The sequence below is a fragment of the Ambystoma mexicanum genome, chromosome 5p, assembly GCF_040938575.1.
Source record: "Ambystoma mexicanum isolate Mex_15411 chromosome 5p, UKY_AmexF1_1, whole genome shotgun sequence".
NCBI lineage: Eukaryota > Metazoa > Chordata > Amphibia > Caudata > Ambystomatidae > Ambystoma > Ambystoma mexicanum.
Window position 1 is genome coordinate 134,527,822 of NC_090930.1, and position 25,403 is coordinate 134,553,224.

The 25,403-nt window shown below is 45.2% G+C and overlaps 1 protein-coding gene across 3 annotated transcripts in view; it reads left to right on the plus strand.

The window, feature by feature from the left end:
* LAS1L (LAS1 like ribosome biogenesis factor) overlaps nt 1-25,403 on the plus strand; it is a 948,139-nt gene that overhangs the window by 118,174 nt on the left and 804,562 nt on the right. Inside the window, exon 1 of one of the 3 annotated variants that reach the window (XM_069612530.1) lies at nt 14,082-14,319. The exons of 1 other annotated variant lie outside the window; for it this stretch is intronic. In XM_069612530.1, coding sequence (XP_069468631.1) covers nt 14,168-14,319 — 152 coding nt within the window. In that variant the 5' untranslated portion in view covers nt 14,082-14,167. Of the gene's footprint in view, nt 1-14,081; nt 14,320-14,391; nt 14,526-25,403 lie in introns of those variants that run through there. One more of the 3 variants, XM_069612532.1, reaches the window with a different exon arrangement.

The window sequence follows — 25,403 nt, forward strand, 5'->3', positions numbered from 1 at the left end:
GAAGCCGAGCTATAATCGGTCTGGGGTGGCTCCAGGGATCGGACGGGCAGTGGGGACTATGTGGGATCTCTCGACCACAAAAAGTTGTGAAAGAGCTGATGCTCCGAACAGATCTCTGCATATGCTTCAACCAGATCCTCCATCTTCTTAGGGCTTTGTTGCTCACGGACACCGACCAGCCTTATGTTATTACGCCGAGAGCGTCTCTACAAATCCTCATTTTTGATGATGACAGCTTTCAATTGCCCTCAAGTGTAACGAGCCTAGCTGTGAGTGAACTTGAATTGTTGTCAAGGGCTGAGACACGTTGCTCTACCGCGTCTAGCCTGTCACCATGCTTGTCTAATCGATGCTGTAGTTGGTCTACCTTTGAGGACAAGACATCCATTTTATTGTCTAGGCTGCCAATGCCGGCTTTCAGCTTGAGTAGGATTTCTCTTATGTCTGTGTTCATAGTTGGTGCCTCGTCTTCTTCTATGGCCTCAGTGGGTGATTCCGATCTGTCACCGGACTTGGAGGTCTTGGCCGTTGACCCTGTCTCAAAGTTAAGCTTTCGTTGGGATTTGTCAGTTTTTCCCATGTTGGACGATCCAAGGTTTTTTACTGAATAACTGGAGGTTTTGGGTGTATCCACTCGGCAGTTGGTTTATCGGGCGGGATCTCGCAGAGGTGCACTTTGTGCTATTTGGCTGGTAGTGGGGAGTGGGCTGAGGCGTGCAGGTCGATATTTGCACTGCAGTAGGGTGAAGCCGCCGTACTAACTTGAGGATGGAAGTGCAGAGTTTTGCGGTAGGGTAACGGCGCCAGTGGGGTGCCAATTTCGCAGTTTGTCAGAGTGGGAGCGATCGGGGTTGAGGAGGGGATTGTTGCTAGTGTTTGTGTGGTTGGGTAGATGTGTAGGGCAAGATCACCCTTGTTTGCAGTGCAGTCCAGTTCTGCGCTGGTTGGTGCTGCATTTTCTTATATGTGTCTCGCTGCCACCCAAGTGTCATTCAGTGATCTTTTACAGTTTATAAGTTGTGGTGTGTACCACTCAGTCTCCTCTGGTATGTACCTCGTGGCCAGTTTTTGCCCTGTTGGGTCATGCTGTTGGCTGTGGGCGCCGGTTGTACTATGGCGCGGCTGTCATTCCCCCACCAGGTGTCATGGATTGCTTAGGGTTCCCACCGCTGCCTCTACTGTGATGGTTGCTTCAATGCTGGTGAAGTTGCCGGTGGCAGGGGAAGGGTCCCCTTCAGGGCATGTCCCAGAAGCCCGGATCTAGAGCGTGCAAGGCTGCTGGTTTGTGCACGTTCTGTGTCCGGTTTAAGGGAAGCCGCAGAGGGGCCCGGTACGGCACCTCCCAGGTAGGGTTGTGTGTTATTTATGCAGCTGGCTGACTGTCTCCACCCTCTCGGGCTCAGTTGCAAGGGAAGAGGAGCGGGCTGGCGGTCCTTGGGGGGTCTTGGGGGAAGTGGATCTCTTCTCACTTCTCTACGCCGCAGAAGTCTGCTCACCGGGGCGATGTTTGCTGCTGTGGGTTGCTCCCCAGTGGTCCCCTCGTCGGGATGCCCGCTGTGTGATCCGCCGCAGGACCGGGACTTCTTTCGTGCATCCGTGTCCCTCGCTCGCACCGGAGCCCGCTCTGTGGGGTGTGGGGCGGTCCGGGGGTATCCGATGCCAGCGCTGCTGGCCGGTGGGCACTGCAGCAAGGGATCGGTCGTGTTGTGGCGGTCAGCTTTCTATGGACTGGGAGCGGATCTCTCCCGTAGGCCGCTGGGCTCTCCCTCGCTCTAGGTTTGCACCGCTGCGGCGGTTGTCACGGGTGTTGCCGGATGCACGTTGTCTTGGGCCGGAGGGTGTTGGGCAGCGTGTGCTGTCAGTGGGGTTTTGCAGCTGCCTTCGAGGGCCCTGCCGTGCTCCAGCTCCAGTGATGATGGTGAACAGCCCACTTTGCTCGCGGCCTGGCGCCGCCGGATGACACACGCTGTCTGCCGTGTGTTATTTAGCGTCGGGTTCTCGGCGCTGTTCACACCACTCTCAACCTCGATGCTCAGTCGCCACTAGTTCTTGTGTAGTTTTGTGCTATTCAGATCACACACTGGAAAGAGTATTTTTCAGGATTAATTCGGGAGTCTTCATGGTGCTCACAGAGGAGCTGCCATCTTGTTCAGCCCTCTAGCACCCTCTCTTGTTCATTATGGTTGAATCCAAGCTGATTAAAGAACATATGCACTTGATTGGGGTGCGGAAAACAAGGACTTCCCCCTATCACCCACAAGGAGATGCTCCAGATGAACGTTTCAATCGGATAATGCTGAGCATGCTGCAGACTTTGACTGCCAAAGAAGAAAAAACTATATGGAGTCAACATGTGTCAACTTTGGTACATGCCTACAATTGCACATAAAATGACAGCACTGGATTCACCCCCTATCAGCTCATGTTAGGAAGAAATGCTAGGTTGCCCCTAGATTTGAATGTTGGGGTATCCTTGGATGGTACCGGTGAGGAGAAGTATGCAAGTATTTCCGAGACCTTCAAGATCAGTTGGGCCAGGCTTTTCAACTGGCTCAAGCTGCAGCGGAACACCAGTTTGAGGCAAACAAGAGAAGAAATGATGTCAAAGTTAGGTTCCAAAACCTGCAGCCTGGGGACAGAGTGCTCATTCAGAGTTTGGAAAGAAGAGGACGAAACAAGTTAGGAGATCGTTGGGAGTCCCAGCCTTCCATAATTGAACGGAAATTGCCAGAACTACCTGTGTTCAGACTGAGGGAAGAGGGGAATCCCCGGTATGCCAAACCTCTTCACCATAATCACCTCCTACCGATAGGGGATGATGTAGAGATGGACCCAACTGGGGCCAAAGTGTTTTTTCTTCCTGCCAAGATGATCACTATGAGTCGTGCAGCGGAACCTAACAAGATCGACAACGCTACACACACTAGGCCCAGTACTGTACCGTCTGCAGCCTACAGTTCACAAAGGAGAGAAAATGGCAGGATGAGGAGTCACAGAGCCAAGACACTGTGATAAGTCCCTCTGGGAGTCAACTGAGTCAAGGCGGGAAAGAGCAGATCCAGGATGAATCAGAGAACACAGATATGTCAAGTTGGAAAGAGAGTGAAAACCCATCTTTGGTGACCTCAGGTCATATTGTCCCTCCCTAGAGGAAGGGAGATGAACTTCCTACTGGTAATACTAAGCCTGTCTTTCCTCAAAATTGGGATTCAATGCAGATATCCGACCCTGAAAGTCTAAACAGACCTTCAGTAGCCGAAGAAAGCTCGGACTTGGTGCATGAACTTCAAGCAGAAACATAGGATGAACTCAGGAGATCTCACAGAGAACCCAAACCAGTCAGGATGCTGAGTTATGATGCTCCAGGGAAGCAATGTGAAATCGTCTGAAGAGGTACCTCAGCACAGGTTTCTCAGGAATTCCCGCCTGATCACTGCCCACCAGTTCCAGCTGCACAACCCTGGCATGGGGTGAGGTTATATATCTGTTGCCCCCAAGGTAGCGTAAACCCTTATGGACAAGCATTTTAAATGACAAGGGGTGAGTGTAACTCTGCATGTCTTCATGGTCTTCACAAACCGTGATAATCACTCAATCATATGGAACCACAAAATTAAAATATGATCTCTGCTATCATTTTTATTTATATAGATGTGAAAGTTACCTGAAGAAAAAAAATGAAAATAGATAGAGAGTTTGTGTGGATTAAAAACATCTCTTTTTCCCAGTGCAACCTGAATATGCGCTTTATGACAAAGTGCTACCATATTGCTGTGTGGTTCCGTCTGTGTGTGTGTCTTTGTCACATATACTGTGTTGTCCTCCATTTTCGTTTGTTGTTTCAGTTTCGGCAACATTTGGTTTTAAAATGGTGGGCGGTGATATCCCCCACCAACGGCGGTAGACATGTGCAATCTGAATCTAAAGGAATAAAATACCCTACTCCTCTGTACGTATGGATATAAGGATGTAGGCATTATGGACTACAGTCTGCCAATGGAAAACGGATATCACGTTTAACAGTCTTAGGATGAACCAGGCTCTGCTGCCATCATCTGCCTCAAGGGTTAATATGGCGCAACTGAAACACAGGAGTTTATTTCCCGTTAAGGGGCCAAGAAATATGGTAATGATTAGTCATCCTGGAGCTCCAACTGCTGAGGCTTGTCCCAAATGCATGGAGCAAACATGGAGAACACAAACAACTGTTGCCTCAAGTGGTGAAAAGTGGTTGGTAGAATGAAAAACCACTTATTGGTCAGTGACCGACACGTATCCCGATTTTGAATGCATGAAATGGAAAAAGAAAAGGAAAATGTTTGGTTTTTTACTTTTGAAAAAAGTTGGCCACTCGTTTCAAAGAATGGAGAAAATACAAGTTTAAATTTGGGATTTGCAAAAAGTTAACTGCTCGTTAACTTCGTTCACTCCAAATAATTCAGAAGTCCCCATTGAATTCTTGACCTTTGAAAAGATGATACTTTCAGCACTTCATGAATGATCACCACCATTTGTTTCATCCTAATCTTGCACTGGCGTATTTTGAGGCTATAAACACTTTGGTACAAGATCAGTCTATATAATTAAGACCGCAGACAAAGGAGGAGGTATTGTGGTGATGGCTGCCAATTCATATGATCAAGAGATTTATAGATTATTGGATACACCAGGACATTATCAGAAGATAGCTAATGACCCTTCTGTAGATATAAAAAGAAAAATTCGAACTTTTAAGTGAGGAAGCTTTGGAGGAGGGCTATTTATCACAAAAAGAATGTGATTTCATCAATTTGTCTGAACGCCCTCCCCTATTTTACATCATTCCCAAGATTCATAAGAATGTCCATCGTCCACCTGGTCGCCCCATTGTATCTGGCTGTGGGTCTATCCTTGAGCTATTGTTACAGTATATTGACTTTGTTTTATAAAACCTTTAGCTATGACAACTTCTACTTTTCTATTGGACTCAAGAGATGCGATCACTAAAATTCAAGGCCTAGTTTTTGACTAAAGAACTCAAATATTGGTCACTTTAGTCCTTAGTTGAATGTTCTTAAAACCATACATAACAACACACTGGATGTTTGGGACGAATCTCCAAACCTAAGTGAGTTTATTACATTACCTCCTTTAATGTGTTAAAGCGCTGAAAATAAAGTGGGCTAATAGATATTTTGCCTTTTGCATCTTATAGTTTTCCATTCAGGATGTGAAAATAAAGGTACACTGATATTATTTTGGCTCAACATGCTGATATAAGGATTTATATGTTGTTGTGATGCTTTACTATGCAATTTGCTTTACTATGCTTTAATGCTTGGATGTATATGTTGTTGTGATGCTTTACTATGGTTTGATGCTTTACTATGCAATTTGTACTTAATATTTGTACCAATTAAAGCGTGGAAGAAGGTGTACGTGCCTAAATTGCAGAGAGGGTTAAAATCCCTGCTTTGCTGTTTAGCGTAAGTTTGTGCTCCTGGACAAATAATGCAATCACACCCTGATTTCAACTGCAAAAATTGGAGTGCTTATAGGTGATTATGTTTGCACCCTTACGATAGGACAGTTTTAATAAGTGTAGGGACAAATTGGTGTACCCTGGTGCTCCTCTGCTAGTGGCTCCAACACTGTCACATAGAATTGCATTATTTCTGCACGGGCCATCCCCCAGTCACGTTTCACTTGATTGGACAGGCACACATAGGCTCACCAGCCAGTCAGTGCACCAGAAATTCTAGTATAGCGGACTAACAGTGGTTCAACCAACATCACATTTTCTCCCCCGTTGCTCCCAGCCACTGAAGTTGCTTGGGCCGTCCAGAGTACTGCCCCACACTCTATGTCCTGTTATTCTATGATATTGAGTCTTTCACATCATCTGCCATTTTGATCCTTTCTAGGAGCTTAAGGATTTGCAAGAAATAGGGTAGGGTGCTAATGCAGTAGCAGAGCGATCAGGCCAAGATTGCTTTGTTACAACATTGATGTGTGTAGATCTTAAAAGATATGACTCTGTACGGTGAATGTTTTAGATATTTTGTCAGCTGTGTGGAGCAGTGGTTATGTGCATTTCAGGTAGCTAAGGTATTTGTGTGATTTATCGCAAATTGAAGCGTTTAGCTTCTTGTTTTTGCCACTGACTCCCCAGAGAGTCAAAGACCAAAGGAGGAATAGACCAAAGGTCCACCCCAACCTGCAAGGGATCCAAGGACCAGAGGACAGTTCACCAGGGCGGCCAAGGACCAGAGGGGCAACTGACCAGAGGGGCTCACTTTTACCTTAGTTTTGCTTCATTCTATTTTTAATTTTGGCTGTAAGCCAAAACTATTGAACAGGAGTACAATTAGGAGGGAGATGACTTGTAAGGAGGGACGCACAGCTTGAGGGCATTTTGTTATTTACCAGCCCACTGACTGGCCATGGCCATGCTAATTCCTATGGCCAATCCCACCCACTATCTGCCCCTCCCAAAACACATATGCATGGGATGTCTTTGAGCTGGCTTTCTCAAGCATTAACATCAACCATTAGCCTTCCAAGGTTATTTCTAAGCAGTCTGCTGAGAATTAATGGTTTAGTCACAGTTGTAAATGGCTTCTGGTGTAATAGAAAAGCTTCAACCAAGTGGGCCTTCAGCCAGTTGATTTAGATCTGTTCCATGTACTCAACTCCTTTTAAAAAGAAGCAATCACAAATTCAACAGTTTTGGGTTGAGGTATTAGAAGGGCATTTTCCAGTTAATGCCATCATATCCGTAGGTAATCACTCCATTTTTCATCTGTTGTCATCTTATCGCAAGGCAATACCATTATATCAGTGCCTTTCCCATACTTGCAAAAAAACAGACCAAAATGTCGGCTTTCCCAGTGCTTGTTTATTATTCCATGCAATGTCTACTCTAGCCTCAAAGCATGTGCATCAGGAGTGATGGTGTTGATATGCGGGTGCAGGACAGAAGCAATCAAGTCTTGAGTGATGATCTTCTTCAATGGGTTTGGGATATGGTATGAAATGTCAGCAGATAACCTGAGGTCTGATCTCTTGTGCTTTGTGGAAACATTAGTTACGTTAAGCATGTCATTGTTAGCACTTGTATTCATATGCATACATTTTTAGGCAACTGAAATCATGATGTGGGTTAGTACTTGCATGCCAGGAGAGTGATTGGGAGGGTAGGGGGGACAGGAGACAGCTCATTTTCACAGCAGTCTTTAAGTTGGTGTTTTCAAACTTAAAGGACAGTTAACTGCTTGTCAAATTGAAGCTGCACTAAAATAGTCTCATTACAATGCATAAAGAAGTTAGATGCTCCTACACAAGTTTGCCACTCATCCAACATCCCAGAAGTTAGCGCCTCTGCCAACATTTGAAGGGTTAGCCCCTGCCTAAATTTTAGCCTAGGTGCACTCCTGGAGGTGCGCACTTGCATTTTGTTAGGCAGAGAGGTGAGGGAAACCTTTCCCGAAACTGGTGTTGTTAAAAGTTTTACTGTGTGTGTGCAGAAAAATGTACTTGAACAAACGCAGTAAAACTTTAAATCTGCTACTTTCCAGAAAGACTTCTGTCGCCTATATGCACATTGCACTTTAAAATGTACTATTTGATAGTTCGTCCCCACACCAGACCATGGAGGGGGAAGGGGGACAACCAATCCCACCGAACTTGCACCTAGTGCGGGAACCACAAATCCCACCAAAATACTCAACATCACCAAAATGCACTTAGTGCGGGGACCACAAATCCCATCAAAATACTCAATATCACCAAAATGCATCTAGTGCGGGGACCACAAATCCCACCAAAATGCTCAACATCACCGAACTGCACCTAGTTCTGGGACCACAAATCCCACCAAAATACTCAATATCACTGAAATGCACCTAGTGCTGGGACCACAAATCCCACCAAAATACTCAATATCACCGAAATGCACCTAGTGCGGGGACCACAAATCCCACCAAAATACTCCATATCACCGAAATGCACCTAGTGCGGGGACCACAAATCCCACCAAAATACTCAATATCACCGAAATTCTGCTAGTACGGGGACCACAAATCCCACCAAAATGCTCAACATCACCGAAATGCACCTAGTGCGGGGACCACAAATCCCACCAAAATACTCAATATCACCAAAATGCACCTAGTGCTGGGACCTGACCCTAATTCTTAACAAGGGGTTAGAACGAACAGTGGAGGCTGAGACTCCAAGTTTGCTCTGCCTAGTTTCTGAAATGGCACCTCCCGTCACCACTAACCCCCCCCATTCCCCTAAAATGTAGGTTTCGTTGCGCCTGTTACTCATAGCAAATCCCCAAAATACACTGTTAAGATTAATGTCCAGGCTGGAAGCAGTTTATAAGTTCTTTAATCAGTCAATACGTGCAGACAGCAGGCACCCCCTTTAGAGGCAGGCTCCAACTGACTGCCATAGAACATACAGTGAAACAAAACATTCTCATCAGAATTACATGACATCACAGTTGCTCTGTTCTGTCAAAACCACAACTGAGGCATAAATGACCATTTTAATAACAATAAGAAAAGTATGAAGTAAAGTATACACCAGAACACATCTCTTCCCTTTAATTTGCGGCAATTTAACCTAGGTAATAATCATTCAACCTGACGGGTTTTCTTTTGACTCTGTTTGCATTCAAATTGTTGTTGTGACTGAACACTGTTCTCACATTCGGTTCGAATGGTTCAAATCTATGCTCATCCTCTCCATTCTCACCCAACACCTGCTCTTCCCTCTCTCTCTCACCAACATCATCATCAAGCCTATTGCACTTAACCAGTTTGGCCATTGACCAACATTCTCCACCCTCCATGATAACAACATTCCCCCTGATCACAGCAATCTTCTTGGGTCCAATGAATTTACTCTCGATACACCTGGGAGAAACCCTGGGATTTTTAACATAAACCCAGTCCCCCACTGACCATGGTATCACCTTGACACCCCTTTTTGTATCAAACCTCCCTTTGTACTCATCTTGGGCCTCTTTGATGAGATCCATGACCTTTTCCCTGTTTACATGTACACTCTTTGCTAAATCCAACCAGCCCGGACATAACATTGTACCGGGTTGTCTTCCCTTGAGAGATATGAAAGGTGAAATGCCGGTGACAGAGTGTGGAGTTACACAGTAGTTCCATACCATCTCCCTGTGAACTGCCTGCCACTTTAGACCCGAAGCCATGGCTAATTGTAATCCTCCCTTTAGAAATCTATTGGCTCTCTCAACAAGACCATTCGCTCTAGGCTGGTAAAGTGCTGTTCTGTAGTGTTTAATACCAAACCTATTAAGAAATTCCACCATTCTGTCCGAACAGAATTGTATTCCATTATCCGAAACAAGCTCTGAGGGAAATCCCTCCCTGTAGAACACTTCCTCAAAAAAATTAATCAATTGTGAGGTGGTTGGTTCTCTAATGGCTTTCCACTCAACCCACTTAGAGTGATAATCTACTAGAACAATAAAATACTTATAGTCTTCTCCCAGCTCCTGTATGGGCCCTATCAAATCCACCGCTAATTTTCTCCATGGCTCTCCCGGAACTCTGACAGGTCTTAAGGGAGCTTCCTTAACCATCTTGCTTTTGTCGCTTCTCTCACATTCTTTACAACTCCTCACACACCTTTCTACTTGACCATCAATCCCTGGCCACCAAAAGCACTGTCTGATGTGCCTTTTGGTACCCCCCATACCCAGATGGCCTTGGTGAGCTATGTCCACTAATCTGGGCCTGATATCACAGGGAGGTACAATCTTCATACCTTTTCTGAGTTGAGATCCATCCTCTGATATGCTCAACTCCTCTTTAACACAATGAAAAGAATCATATTTCTTCTCAATGAGGTCCTTCCTGGGCCAACCTGTTTTGGTCCACAACTTGACTTGCCCCAGGAGCTCATTATTAGCATCCGCGGATTCCCATTCCTATTTGCTTATAGCATTGTGTACAAGTTCTCAAATGCCCACAGTACACTCCGCACTCACATCCTTAAGGCTCTCATTCTGCACAGGCATTCTAGAGAGACAATCTGCTACCACATTTTCTCCCCCAGGTATGTACACCATTCTAAAATCATATGCCAGCAAATCAATCATCCACCGAGATATTCTGGGAGAACCTTTAGCCCACTCTGCACTGCCCAATAACTGGACCAGCGGTTTATGATCTGTTTTTACAACAAACGACTGGCCCCATAGAAAGAATTTGAAATGAGACACGGCCCATGACACAGCTAAGGCCTCTCTCTCCACCACGGAATAATTGCTTTCTGCTCCCCTCAGTGGTCGGGAGGCAAAAGCTATAATGTGTTCAATGTTACCATCATACTGAAACAGAGCAGCACCAAGCCCTAATGTGGTTGCGTCTACAGCCAGCACAGTTCGCCTACCAGAAACAAACCCTCCTAGTGAAGGTGCTTTCACAATACTATCTTTAATCTTACTGAATGCAGATCGACATTCTTCCGACCACACATATTTGGTGCCCTTTTTTAATAGATCTCTCAGGGGAGACGACATGGTAGAAAACCCATCAACAAACTTGTGGTAGTACTCCGCCAACCCCATGAACGAGCGTAACTGTTCCTTATCCAGGGGCTGGGGAGCACCCACAATGCTATCAACTAGCGACTTCCTGGGAGAAATACCATTGCTGGAGATCTTATGCCCCAAGTAATCCACTTCCCTGACAGCAATCTTGCATTTCTCCCTTTGTACCGTCAGACCCGCATCTCTGAGCCTGACCAGCACTGATCTAAGTATCCTATCATGTTCAGGTCCATCCTTGGCAAAAATGAGAATGTCATCTTGGAACACCGTCACTTTTTCAAGGTCTTTGAGTACTGTCTCCATTACTCTCTGAAATACCGATGCTGCAGAGGCCAAACCAAAGGGCATTCGGTTATACTTGAAAACACCTTCAGGAGTGATGAATGCAGTCAGATGTTGACACTCTTTAGACAACGGAACCTGATGATAGGCAGCAGAGAGATCAATGATGGAAAATAACTTAGGTTCTCCTAGTGTAGACAAAACCTCTGAAATATTTGGCAACGGGTGCCTCTCCACCACTATGTTCTTATTGAGACTCCGTAGGTCGACACACAATCTTATTTTACCATTAGGCTTGGTAACCAGAACAATTGGGGACAACCATTCAGTAGCTACGACTGGTTCAATTACCCCTTTGTCAACTAAACTATTAAGCTCCTCCTTCAGTTGTGCCCTCATTTTCAGTGGTACTTGACGTACCTTGTGTACCACAGGCTGGGCATTGACCCTAAGCTTAATGTGATGCTCAAACTCTTTCAACCTTCCTAGACTCTCAGAAAACACTTGTGGAAATTCCCTGGCCAGGAATCTCCCACCTCAGCAATGGTGACTGGCTCCCGTGCACTAGCCTGTACCCTTAAGCCCAACTTCTTCTGCTCCTCCCAGCCCAACAGAGAGGTCCCTTTTTCTGCCACAAGGAGGGTGGCCTGGCATTCCCTTTCCTTATAAGTAATTTTGGCAAGAAATTCACCCAGGATGTTTATATCAGAATCTGCATATCCACACACCCTGACATTGGTGGGACGAACAACAGCATTGCTCTTCCCCAAAATGTTTATCAACGTGTCTTGAGATATGATGGTCCAAGGGGAGCAAGTATCCACTTTCATTACAAGCTCAATACCATCAACTTGAAACTCATCCACAGGACCTTTGGTCATCCCAGACATCTCTGAAATTTCACAAATGTGCCTTGGTGTGAATTCTTGTGTACAGGATACTTCATGAATGTTATACCCCTTTCCAATGCCATCTTCACCATTGTCCATTGGCTTGAACTCTATACTATTGATAGCATTACCCTTGTATACGTTAGCAAAATGTCCTTTATTCTTGCATTTGAAACATTCTGCAAATTTGGCGGGGCATGAAGGATAATTCACACCATGTCTGGAACTGCCGCAACGAGGACATATATTCTTTGTGTTTCCACTTCCTCTCTTCACTGTGGAATAACCAATTTTTTTCTTTTGATTAACCACACATACAGAGGCCGATGGGAGATTTGGTTTGTCAATCCTAAATTCTTTAACATACTCAGATGTTTGCTCGATGCTTCTTGCTAATTCCACAGCCTCATCCAATTTCATATCTTTTGCAAGAAGTTTCTCCTGGGCTCTCACATTGTTAGTACATCTAACAAGCTGATCTCTTATTAGAGAATCAGTTAAGTGTTCAAACTCGCAAGTATAACTCAGGGATCTGAGACAAGCAATGTATGATTCCACAGATTCCGACTTCTCTTGAGCCCTCTGGAAGAATTTGTGTCTCTCAAAACTAACGTTTTTCTTTGGTTCAAAGTGATCACGAAGTTGGTTAAGAGCAAACATGTATTCATCCATGTCATCAGCATCTGGAGCACGATGCCTAGAGAGTCCATCATACATTCTGCGTCCTTCTATACCAAGGTTGTGAAGAAGTAATGCTCTCTTTCGTGCAGAGGGAAATCTCTCCCCACCCATGGCCACCAGGTAGTTTTCAAAAATGTCTCTCCACCTATCCCAAGCATTTTGGGGTCGTCCCGGTTCACTCAGGAAGGGAACAGGCGGTGGAATGGAAGTAGCCATAATTTGCAACTGTATAATGGCACACCAAAATAGGACTGTTGATTATCCTCCTAGTGTGATAATGGGCAGCAGAGAGAAAATTATTATTTTTGGTATTTTTTTTACATTTTTTTTTTATATGTTGTAGGCTCCCATTAACATATTGTGTCACATTGTCTTGTCATAATTGCTCCTGTTCCTGCTGCATGAATGGATCAATTGCTTCCAAGCGTGGGAATGCGCCATTGCTAGGCAGTGTTTGTGTCACAATGGGAGATCCGGGGTTTGCTCAGTCTGCCCGATAGTTCTGTGCTTCTACTTTCACTCTGAGGCGTGGAAGGTTTGTTGCTTAGCAACCGACGTCACAATGGGAGGACCGGGGTTCCTGAAGGCCTACACGCCCTCTACTGCGCGTGTCTCGGGACGCGCGCTGGGCGAGAAAGTTCGCTCGCGAGCTCACGCCGTGGCTCGCTCTGGCCTCCTCAATGCCCCCACTCCCCACAGGAGCTCGCATGCAGCACAGCGCCGGGAAGGGCCTCGCGCCAGCGTCCGCTCTGGGGGCTCGCGCAGGTAACGGCTCACACAGGGTCCTCGGCGACTTTGGGCCCCTTTCTGGAGGTTTTGGTGCCCAACTCCAACAAACAGCTAGCGGCAGCACCAGACCCACACACACAGTGATTGGTGCTCACCTCCCCACGTCTGCCTCCTGCCTGCTGTCTTCTAGGGAGGGAGAGCCGGGTCCGTTCGGCGCCACCCACACGGAAGATGCAGGATTCCACGGTGAGTCATCAGCAATCCTCGTCGCCAATGTTAAGATTAATGTCCAGACTGGAAGCAGTTTATAAGTTCTTTAATCAGTCAATACGTGCAGACAGCAGGCACCCCCTTTAGAGGCAGGCTCCAACTGACTGCCATAGAACATACAGTGGAACAAAACATTCTCATCAGAATTACATGACATCACGGTTGCTCTGTTCTGTCAAAACCACAACTGAGGCATAAATGACCATTTTAATAACAATAAGAAAAGTATGAAGTAAAGTATACACCAGAACACACACCTCTCTAGCAGGCAGGACAAAAAAGTCTCTCCACGAGAAAATAACAATCAGCATTACTATAAACCGGCATGGTGTAAATTCGCCTGGGACGGGAGGAATGTTCTTGCTCAGCCCCAATGCACAAAAAAAAATACCCCCTTGCACATAACGAATCCCCACAGCATCCAATAAAATAACAACCAAGTATGCGATAGGTTTAAGACTTCCTGTAAATCAAATTCGCTTGATAACGCAGCAATGAAGGAGTTCTTGACCCCAATGCTCTACCACCACTCCTGCTGCCACGCCATGCAAAGACAACGAGTTGATGAAGCGCGCAAACGGAGCCACGTGACTTCGCAGACACGTCGGAGCGTGCACCACACGTGATGAGCAGGGGTCGGAGCGTTGCTAAGGTCCTTTTCTCGGATTGGAGCCAGGCACTACTATTATAGTCTCGAGTCAATAGTGGTAGGTAGCGGTGCTGGTGCGCACGTCCAGAGATGGGTCGCAGGTCCGGGCGCCGCGGGGACCGGCAGCACGTGGTGGCCTGGTTAAGCAAGGCCGAATGGGATCAAGTGCTCGAGGACCTCTACTGCAAGGACTGCGAGCGGCAGCGGGTGGCGCTGCATAGGATTTCTGCCTGGAAGAGTCGGTGAGTTTACCGCGGAGCCTTCTGGGAGCTGAAGTCCGGATAGAATCATGTGGTGTTTTAACTGCACTACCCAAAGCATCACATGTATAAAGTCACAAATGTTCAGCTGGCAGGAACACAACAGCCACCTGTAGTAGAAGGACGCCAACATCCTCCCGCGACAGCGAATGTCACTCTGAGGGAAGGAGGGAGGCTCTCTAATGGGGGTGAATATCATATTTATATATATTTAAACAAATAGGAACATTATTTGATCTCTCAGTTTCCATATAGATGCCTCCTGCACGGTAACGAATATTAATGTAGGAATCACTTTGCTCACTTTCGAGCATGCATGGATGTTAATATTGAGATGATCTAGTCGCTATAAAAATTCTTGTTTTGTGACTTTCGGTTGTGGACTGTGGTTGCTTTACCAAGCCTGCGAATATGGTTGATTTATGTTGCAAGTAATCACAAGAGGTGTTTGTGGTCGCAGTTATGATTGGTTTTATCTAACTGGTTTTATTTATTTTTCTATGTCTGTCTCAGTCATTTCTCCCTTTTTGATAACATGTTAAGATATGAATACACATGTTATACAGTCAGTTTGAGAATTACACGGATTATTGTTCTCGTTGTATTGTAATGTTTGAAGTTACATATAAGCCTTGAGAAAGATCATGGATCGAAACAGGAGTTGGCTGAACGAGGAGAGTTTTGCTTGTTTCATTTGTATGTTATTTAATGTTTAACAATACAATATATTTATAAACGTAAATTGAATCAGCAATTCATCATTGTTATGTTATTATATTTGTACTGCACCAAAGCCAGTGGGCATCCAGGCGCCGATCATTGGAAGTATAAGGATTAGCGCAAAGGTCTGGTTTACTCTTGTTTAAAGTGGTTCTCTATGATTACAACACTCTGGATACTCGTTTACCCATGGCATTACATGAGATGAACATCCTGCCAGCCGGTGGTCCAGCCACAAAGACCTGTTGAAACCTATGTAAGAATATCTATATGTGTTCTCCCCAAGCCAAGAAGTGACAAAGAATCTTTCATAAAATTCAGGCTCCACTCTGGTGATTCGACTGAAGCCCTACAGACTACCAGAGGTCAGAAAGAAGATTGATTCTGAGGAATTGAAAATAAGTTGGATGTTAGGGTTATTGTGAGAGCTTATAGTGACTGCTCCTCCGCAATTGCTCTTCTGCCGAAACCCAGTCACACCTGAAATGTTTACATTGATTTTAGAAGATTAACAAGTGTCTGCCTATCCAATGCCGCACATTGATGAACGGTAGAAACCCTAGCGGATGCCAGCTCTATATCCACTGTAGACCTAACAAAGGGTTACCGGAAAGTTCCACTAGACGCCAGAGCAAAGAAGCAGTCTGCCTTCTCTCCTGAAGCAGTCTGCCTTCTTTCCTGAAGCAGGCGTAAAGGAGGGTGAGTTCCAATTATTTTGTTGAAAGGGATTGGGCTAGAGTAGGGACTAATTATAAAGTGTCAAAAAGACGCACAAGAAAGCTCAATTACCCCTCTTTGTGTCCACCTTGGAATTGGATCAGGGATAAGGAAAAAAGAATATCGATAAATCATCTATTTCATCTATCTAAGATTCACATCGAACAAAACATTTCTTCCAAAGAGTAAACAAAGTGAAAACACATTTTTAATCAATACATTTTTCACACATGGGTATAAGGTGGGTGCTTTCCACAAGGCACTTTACGCATTTTAAAAAGAATTCATAATTAGAATAAGTACTAAAAAGTCCAGCAAAAACACATTTTCTACTAATGGTGTCTAAGGTTAGTATAGTGACAGTTGTAACAGATCACCTTAACAAACTGTATTCTGCAGACATTCAAATCAATGAGTCCTTTTTTTACAGCACTAGCACTTCCTATGCTGGACATTCATATTATGTCCCCCCTAATGGCAAAACAATCAATATTTTGAATACAGTTTGTTAAGGTGATCTGTTACAACTGTCACTATACTAACCTTAGACACCATTAGTAGAAAATGTGTTTTTTGCTGGACTTTTTAGTACTTGTTTTTCTAATTCTGAATTCTTTTTAAATGCGTGAGGTGCCTTGTGGAAAGCACCCACCTTATACCCATGTGTGAAATTTATTGATTAAAAATGTGTTTTAACTTTGTTTACTCCTTGGAAGAAATGTTTTGTTCGATGTGAATCTTAGATAGATGAAATAGATAATTTATCGATATTCTTTTTTCTTTGTCCCTGATCCAATTCCAAGGTGGACAAAAAGAGGGGTAATTGAGCTTTCTTGTGCGTCTTTTTGACACTTCTCTCCTGAAGGACATTTTCAGTACTACTTCCGACCTTCATGGGGCACTAGTCACTGTTCAAATATTAATGGACCGGATGTTGGGCCCCAGCAAAGTTTCTCCAGGGTTCGATAGTATTGTTGTCTATAGCAAGACATGGATGGACCACCTCAAGCACCTCTTTGTCTGTGACTGCATGATCAAAACAAAGCTTGTGGCACATCATCACCTGGCCCAGACTTTTGTGAAATACTTCCAAGCGGGCACCGTCCTAGTGTTGCCACAACGCAGAAAAGTCGAGGCAGTAAAAAGTGCCCCATGTCCAAGGAAGAAGGATATCCATTGTAGTGAAGCCTCCCAACGCTCGCACCAGAAAAAATACAACCCACTGGAGGGAGGGGTGGTGGTGGAAAGGCCCTGCACACCTCTCGCAAGGAGAACAAGTTGTATTCTTATAAAAAGACAAATACACACCAGCAAAGAACTCTGCTGCCACAGAGTGCTCTGATGTAATCAACATGGGCAATAGTTTATAAAGGTAAAAAGCATCCCAACTTTTGAGGACCGATTTTGTTTTGTTTTCTGTAGTCCAACTAAGGGCTTACTAAAACCATTCAACTGAGACAGTACAAGACTCCAATCTTCGTATAAGGCTGTACCTCCTGAGTATATGGTAGCGTAGACAAAGCAGCCAGGCCTATCTTAGGATGGAGGGGGGGCTGTAGGATTAGTGCAAAGAATTTGTAGTACACATATGGTCAAAAGAAACCCTGTGTGGTGTATAAGATGAAGGTTTTTTTTTAAATACAACTACATCAAGGTAAATCTTGTGTAAATACTATCACATTAGATCTAACCACAATTATAAAAATATAACCCTATGCTTTAAAATGCATAGATCTTATTAAGCAAACTAACAATATTTCTAGATATTTCAGACCTTATCAAACACGTTTAGTATTGGGCACACCTATTCATGGGGAGTAAAAACCATGAGTTAATTTTAGATTACTTTCTGTAATATAAGGGTAGTATACCCTAGAAATTGTACCGTGCTGCTCGTCACAGAAATCACTTAGTAAACCAACCTGCAAGTATACTTTTGTAACCAGTGGAACACTTGTTCAAGGCACAGTAGAAACCTATAACTACTTTTATGATAACACAGTTCTACTAGGTGAGTAAGACCGTTTTGGTGTAATGTGCAATTACAGTTGTTTTTCAGCTCTGTGGAAAACAGTCTAAGATAAGCAAGAACTCTTTACACTAATTTAGGATGCGCCAGGAAGACCAAGGTCGGCTACACCTAGAGACCGCTTTTCAAGAATGGCACACAGCTATTCTAGGCAGGTAAAACCTAATGTTGTAATATACGATTACAATTGCTTTTCAGATCAGTGTAACACAGATTGACATGAGCAATAGCTCTTTAACCTATTTTAGGATGTCACACCGCTAACGCAAGGTACGTAAAACCTATAAACTTTACAAAGGAGCTACCAGCAACTTAAATGTAGGTGTAAACCTAAGGAAATACTTTAATGGGTGGAGCTAACAAATAGCTATCTGTCCCTGCAAAGACTTTAACTTTCCTTCCATGTGTGGGTGTACTGTCCCTAGTCGGCAGTGGTGAGCCCCTTATCTAGGTGAAAGACGGGAAGAAGTTATCCCTGTCTAATCTACTTCTAAAAACAGTATTGATTCACAACTGGTCCCTTCTTAATATTTTATTCTGTACCATTGTGTCAATTTTTAATAAAAATCTGCAACACGAGATTTACTTCTTGAATTCGTGGAACTTCAACCATACACTATGAAGAGACATAAAAAGGTCACCCATAAAAGGAGTAAAAGACTAGGTGAGAGGGGAAAAAGATTCCCCTTAACCTAGGGACAAGTTAAAATAGTTACCTAGTCAAAGTAAAAAGTTCTGGGGTTGGCACAGGTCAGGAAGATTTATCATTGATATGACAACCTTACCTAACATGACTGATGTACATCACAAGGCATACATTCGTTTTCAAAAATTGATTAGCAGAGTTTTCTAATTAAAGTTTTCTTGAATAGCAAACAAACCTTTTTGATTAGCAATGTTGGACTAATATTTTTAATGTCACCAGAATTTATTTGTTTCCAACTCATAAAATGACCACCAATACAGCATTTTTGTGTACCACTGAATTAAGACATTAATGAGATGAGTGTCTGTGAAATGTAATGGTTAGCTGTATGAATGGACACAAATAAAAAAGATTAAGAGTGTGAGGAGTCTTTCCAGTGTGCAGGCTTTCTTTGATTTGTGCTGAGTCTGTCCTTGCTGCTGAAGGAGCAGCCAAACCGCTCTTCGGACGCATAGCGTCACGGATTGCGAGGAGTGAGGGCCAGGAGAATGTTTTACCATGCATGAATAATTGAACAGCTGCAGCGATTGGTAAGTGAACTGCTGTGAATTACGCTGCCTGCGCTGCTAGCATTTAACTCCAATTCCAACTTATAGCTGCCGGCCCCAGAGTCCACCACTCCTTTACTCATCTGCTTTCCCATGCTTGCGGCCAGGCCCTAGAGGGGTGAGACCAGTGCTGCAAAAAACTAAACTCCAAACACAGAGAACCCAATGCCAACCCTGCACCCCTGAGAATGAAGACCCAGCAACTCAAGTCAGAACTCTCCAGATCTCCAGTGGAATCAGACACAGAATGTGAAGAGGCTGAGATTGAATGACATAAAATAATGGACTGGCGACCGATCAGCAGGCTTGGAGTGCTCAGGTTTGACTAGGGCCATAAAGGCAACGAGGGCCTCACAAGTGAAGGATACTACATCTTCATTGATTAAAACTACTGAAATTAGCTTTTTTCGAAAGAACTTTGCTACCACAAAGTCGTCCTCAATACTGGCTTCCCCAACAGAGCCCAACGCTAATGACATTACAGCTGCTGACATTTTGGAGATAGACATGCCTTCTGCCCAAAAGAAAGGGCCACCCACCAAAATGCGAGGAAAAGAACCTGTCGACCACAAATGTAAAACTCTCGAGGCTCCGTCCACATAATGGCCAACAAAACCAGAAGGATCCCCCAACAGGGTGCTATCACAAAATTCCCAACTTCCTCCCCAAATGGGAGCCCATGCTCCCTCAAGGGAGGAACCACTCTTCCTGACTCCAGCCAGCTCTAAAGCCAAGCAAGTCAATGGGTGAGAGGGGTTAGATTTGCAAGGGATATTGCCTCCGTTAAGAAAGACCTGGATGGGCAAGGACCCGTAACAAAGATCAGCTGAAAGAAGTTCCCCAAGAGCCCAACACCTCTGCTGAGGAGGGGGCTACCGGAGAGGTCGAGCTCTCTATTATAAAATCTGCAAAGGCATCGGACAAGGAAGCAAGCCTTCTAATTGGTAAGGACCTATTCCAAAATCAAGACTGATTGATCACCTTTACTGCAGAGCCACCCCTCTTCCCAGAAAATAAGCAGGCGAGATCCCTTGACTCAGACTAATCATTGGAGAATGACTTATTTTCACCCAGAATGCTTCACGGCATGGCGCAAAGTTTTAAGATCCCGAATACACAAGCCAACATCATGGCCGCGGTAACCACTGCACTTATTCCATACTTAAATCTCTATGGAAAAAATGAATGAGTCCTTTAAGGATCAGGCCACATTGCTGCCCATGATACATTACAAACTGATCTATGTGGAATCATACAGTCACTACAATCCAGAGTAGCTAATAAAGCAGTGACGGCATCGTACATTCAGAAAAATCTTCATAATGCCTTGGTCATTGAGCGACCAGACAAGAGAAACATCCTGGGTTCTCTGTTTGAGATCCTGAAAGAGAAACTAGAAACAGCGACAGGCCAGAGTCGTGACACAGGGGATTGCTTCTGAAAGCCAAACCTCCTAGCGGAGTGTTCGGGGAGGCAGAAAAGGCTGCTCGTGAAATAGAGGTCTCCACGACGGGTACCAAAAGCAGCTTCATGGAGCACATCCCATCAGGGCACCAACCGTGAACAACCAACCGGATGACACTCATCTACCGGTAGGGGAAACTTGCCACCTCTTCCATCCATAGAAAATCTATGACCTAGACACTTTGAAAAAAAGTAGATTGGATCAGACTCTCCGTTTTCCATATTCCACCAATCAAAAGAAAGAAAATGGGATCTTCAGCCCAGAATAAGAGCTTTCACCCGAGATCAACCAAGAAGGTCACTAAAGCGAAACAAGGTCACTAAAGCGAAACAATAAACATCCTATGCTGCTGAGGGCTTCTTCCACAACTTATCCAGCCCAACAATTTCATCTAAAGAAAATGAGAAGGTGCCCCTCCACTCTGCGTTGCTTACTACACGGGTACCCAAAAGGAAACATCTCGACAAAAAAAATCAGCTCGGGGCCCCCTCAGCGAGAACGTCGGATTTATGGAATTTTTCGTATACTCATTCGATCAAGAGCAGAGCTCCCATATGAGCAGAAGTCGGCGCCTTCACTGACACAGCCCCCAGCTAATGACAAAAACCATGTAGATCTCAAAGCCAATTTTGCGACCACTGAAAGAGGCAGGCGATGGCGGGGAGCGACGTCTGCAAGGGGAAGAAACTGGGCAGGGACAATGGCACACCCCACTGGCAAAGGAGGGCCCCGCTGAAGACTACCAGAGGAGGTGGCAGCCCCACCGTTTCATACCCTTGCCGAAGAGCGCAAGAAGGCTGATTTAAAATTTTTGCCCCGACTCAGAACGCAAGACGGCAGTTGTGGCCTCCCTACTAAAAACGAACATCAGCCCTCCCGAGGGAAAAGCCATGAAGTCCGGAATGAACAATCTACGGATGCCACCATCGAGGGATTAAACAAACAAGCCACCCTCCGGCCACAACTGATGCTAGAGCGGATCTTACCGGCCGAAGATGTCTTCACCTTGATTCGAGCAAATGTATTGAGACTACTTCATCATATTCCATTGCTAAGACTCATTAACACGTAAGATATTAAAATAATCGAATTCCCGAAAGAAAGAAAACTGTATAAAATAATGATGCACTTGTCCTCGGCCACAACGTCTACCGGGACCTCCTATCCGTGTCGGGCCCTGGGACGGGAGCCGCCTCCACTTAACAACAAATCCAAAGGGGGGAAAAAGGGCAATGGATGATGGGTTCCTGGAACACGAGAGGATACAAACATCTGTTAAAGATTTGTTGGTTACAATCTGCCCGATAGAGTGCTTCATTCCTGAATCCACCCTACAGAGATTTCAGAGGAAGACCGGCGTCAAGGCTGATGAACCTCTTAAGTCAAAGGAGGAGGTGGACTGTGATGAAAAACAAAGCACCAAATCCATTTGTTCAGTCACTCATACTTTACAGGGAGGACATGCAAAATAATTCCAAGTTGATGCTCCGCATCCTAAATGGTTTCATCCAAAAAAGAGTTGAAAAGATCTACCCAACCAAAAGTCGTAAATAAGCTACTACTAAATGTTTCACCTTCTAAAAGTTTGACTTTTGGTTGGGTAGGTCTTTTTGGTATAGGGCTGCTGCGGTGTTTCCTCCACCAGCCCCCCGCTTACTATACTGTAGGCTGGGTTGCGGGGGTGTCTCCCGCAGCTGTCCTGCAGTACCCCAAAAAAAAAGGGATGCAGGGGTGTACAGTGAGTGCGGGTTGCGGGGGGCACCCCTGCAGCTGACCTGAAGGGGAGGCACAGGGCGGAAGGAAAGCACCCTACGGCGCTGTTTCCTGATCACGGAAGTGAAAGGGAACCAGCCTCGCAGGGACCGGCACGTCGGAGGCAAGGTAAGTAAGGGGGTTAGAGGGTGGCGGTATGGCCAATGTTCAGGGGAGAAAAGACAGGTTATTTCCATATAATGATCTTCTGCCTTTTCTCCCTCGAACATTTTTACCTCAGTCATTCAACCCCAAACCTACTGCAACCCAGAGGCGATCTCCACAGATTCATTAATCGATTCAGTGTTGACAACAATTTAGGGAGTTTCGGCCAACTACGATGACCTCGCCTGACCTCGCCATTGTGTTCTTGTCATGACCACTATGAGGGGGCACAAGTTGTGCCACAATCAGTCTTCCACTGCTCCCTGAGGGCCTTAAAACCACTGCAAAAGGGCTCCTGGAGCCAGTCCTGGCACCAGGCTCATATGTAGGAAGGAGGGGCTGTCCCATTTATATTCATGGGCCTTTAAATCCAACATGCAAGCACCCACACAGTCTAGTTCTAAGAACCAAGCCATGCGGTCTAGTGTTTTGGGTGTGGCAGGCCTGGAACTACTTTCCCTGGGCTATATAAACCACACCCTGACTGCAGAACACGCTTCGAGTTGTTCTGCAACCAGCAGCGTGACGCTCACCGTGTCCAGCTCCTGGTCTTCAGCATCTTCCTGTAATCCTGCAAGAACAAGAACCAGATTATTCTGTTTTACCTAAGAAAACACCATCCAGCACAGCACTCAGCATCTCAACTGTGCTGCATCTGTGGAAACCGAGAGAAGAATAAACATCACTCACCTGTGAGTACTAGCTTAAGGACCGCTACCACAGCTGCTGTTCGAACATTGTGACCTGCAATAACGAGAAAGGGGGGAAAAAAAATTAGAACGCGCGCTTCCAAAACATCGAGTTCCATCAGTCTTACCTGAATTCCAGCGCGCTACGCCACGCTTCCATCCGGAGCACCACAGCAACATCTGCAAAGGAAAAGAGACCTATTCAGGTTCGTTTTCAATATTAAACAACCGCACAGCGCTGTACTTACCTTAACGGATTCCGGGGGCCTGTTTTTTTTCATCGCGCTTGCAGCACCACTGCGGCCTGTGAGGAGGAGAAGAAGAAGAAAACACAGGTTAGCTTTAAAAGACAATAAAGGTGCTGCGCTTTGCGCTTTCTCTTAACTAGAATAGTGCCTCTCCATCCGGCACTCCAGCATCAAGACCTTCGCACCTGAAAAGGAGATAAAGACATTAACACATTCCTGCCATAAACAGAACAAAGACTTACAATTAACAAACCTACCAGCAGATTCGGAGTCACAGCAGGTGACCCAAGGAAGGCGTACTGCACCAGTGAAGCAACTTGGGCAGCTCGCCAACAAACTTCAAGCGCCCTGCACAAGAAACGCAGGACGGATAGCTCACCCTACAAATAACTAAGGTGAAAAAAGAACCCAGTGGGAAGGGAATCGGTCAGAGGGAGGTGGGAGATTCACCCATTAGAGACGGTTATCACAAATCCTCCCTTCTGTAATTGCAGATTCATTATTCAGCACTGGGCAACTACGCATCCAGGGTTCCAGATCTCAGAGCCTTCCAGACGCCCCCGGGGATGTCAGGTGAGCGTAACAGTTATGTGGGGATTTGAACCTCTCCTGTGACAACCCCCAACAAAATGTCATCAGGCTCGGATGGGGGCCATGTCTAAGGCCGAGCGCAGAGCCAACAATTGGCTGGAAGCTATGTGGATGAGGGACTTGCAAGTGCTGAATGTACAAATGAAGGGGGACCTCCCCGGTGCACTGACCTAGTCGAATGGCAGGGTAGAAGGCGTGCTCGACTACATATTTGTCTCGAACAAGCTGATAAGCCAGGTGAAGTCTCAAATCTTAAAGAACCCAAACAGCAGCCTGATTGGTCTTTGTACATCTTCCCAGGCAGCACTCTTTACTATTGGAGTGCAAGAACAGGAGTGGGTGGAATTTTATGGAAATGTATTTGGCAAGGATGAAGAGTATGATGAAACTGCATAAACGAGGGAGGCCCTTTGATTGGTCCATTTGACCAAGGGATATCTGATTTAAAGAAAATAAAATAAATAAAAGCGAACTCAAGGGGGGCTTCGGGTCTGGACGGCTTTACTTACGATATAATCAAAAGAGCCCCAGAAGTTTGGCTACCTTTTTATTGAGACTTTATTCAGGCGAGTAAACAAGGCAGGTGTGATGCCAGACACGTTGAGGATGGCAGTAATTATCCCATTATTGAAGAGGGGAGACAGGGCTGACCCCTCGAACTACCTCCCAATTGCTCTTTTAGACATTTTGGACAAACTGTATGCCTCCTTAATCTTAATCCACCTACAGAAGTGGATAGCCTCAGCAAACAGATTCGACCCCTGCCAAACTGTGTTTGTTAGAGGGTTAGGGACGGACTTTAACCTCTATCTTGAACCTGTTGAAATGGAGGGCACACAACAAACTAAACATCACCTTCATCGATCTAAGAAGGCATTTGACAGTGTAAACCGAGGGCTGCTATGGGCCAAGCTGAAACTCTGAAGCTGTCCCACGGATCTCCTGGCACCAATGGAGACATATGCGTCAACCAAAGTCTGCTTTAGACTTACCACACAGGGGGAACCCACTGAGGCAATTCACACTTATAAAGGATTGAAGCAGGGCTGTCTGCTGACCCCAACCCTCTTCAACTTATTTTTGAGCGATTTTGGCCGAGCTCATTGAAAACATAAAGATAATTTCCTGTGAAGATTGGAGGTCAGGACTTAGGATGGATGCTCTATGTGGACGCCTTCGTCCTGATCGACCAAACCCCGATAGGGCTACAGCGCAGATTGAATGCCCATGTCGGCTAATGGGCTAGACATCAACTCTGCAAAATCACACATCTTGGTACTGGATGTGGACAGGCATCCAAAAAGCCTTTTAGCTGGCACCTAAATTCAGAGATTCTGGACGTAATTACCACCTACCTGGGTGCATATTTAAACGGTGCATACTTAAACTCTAGCATCTGTGATGAACCATGAGAATTTGACCTGAAATGAGGGTAA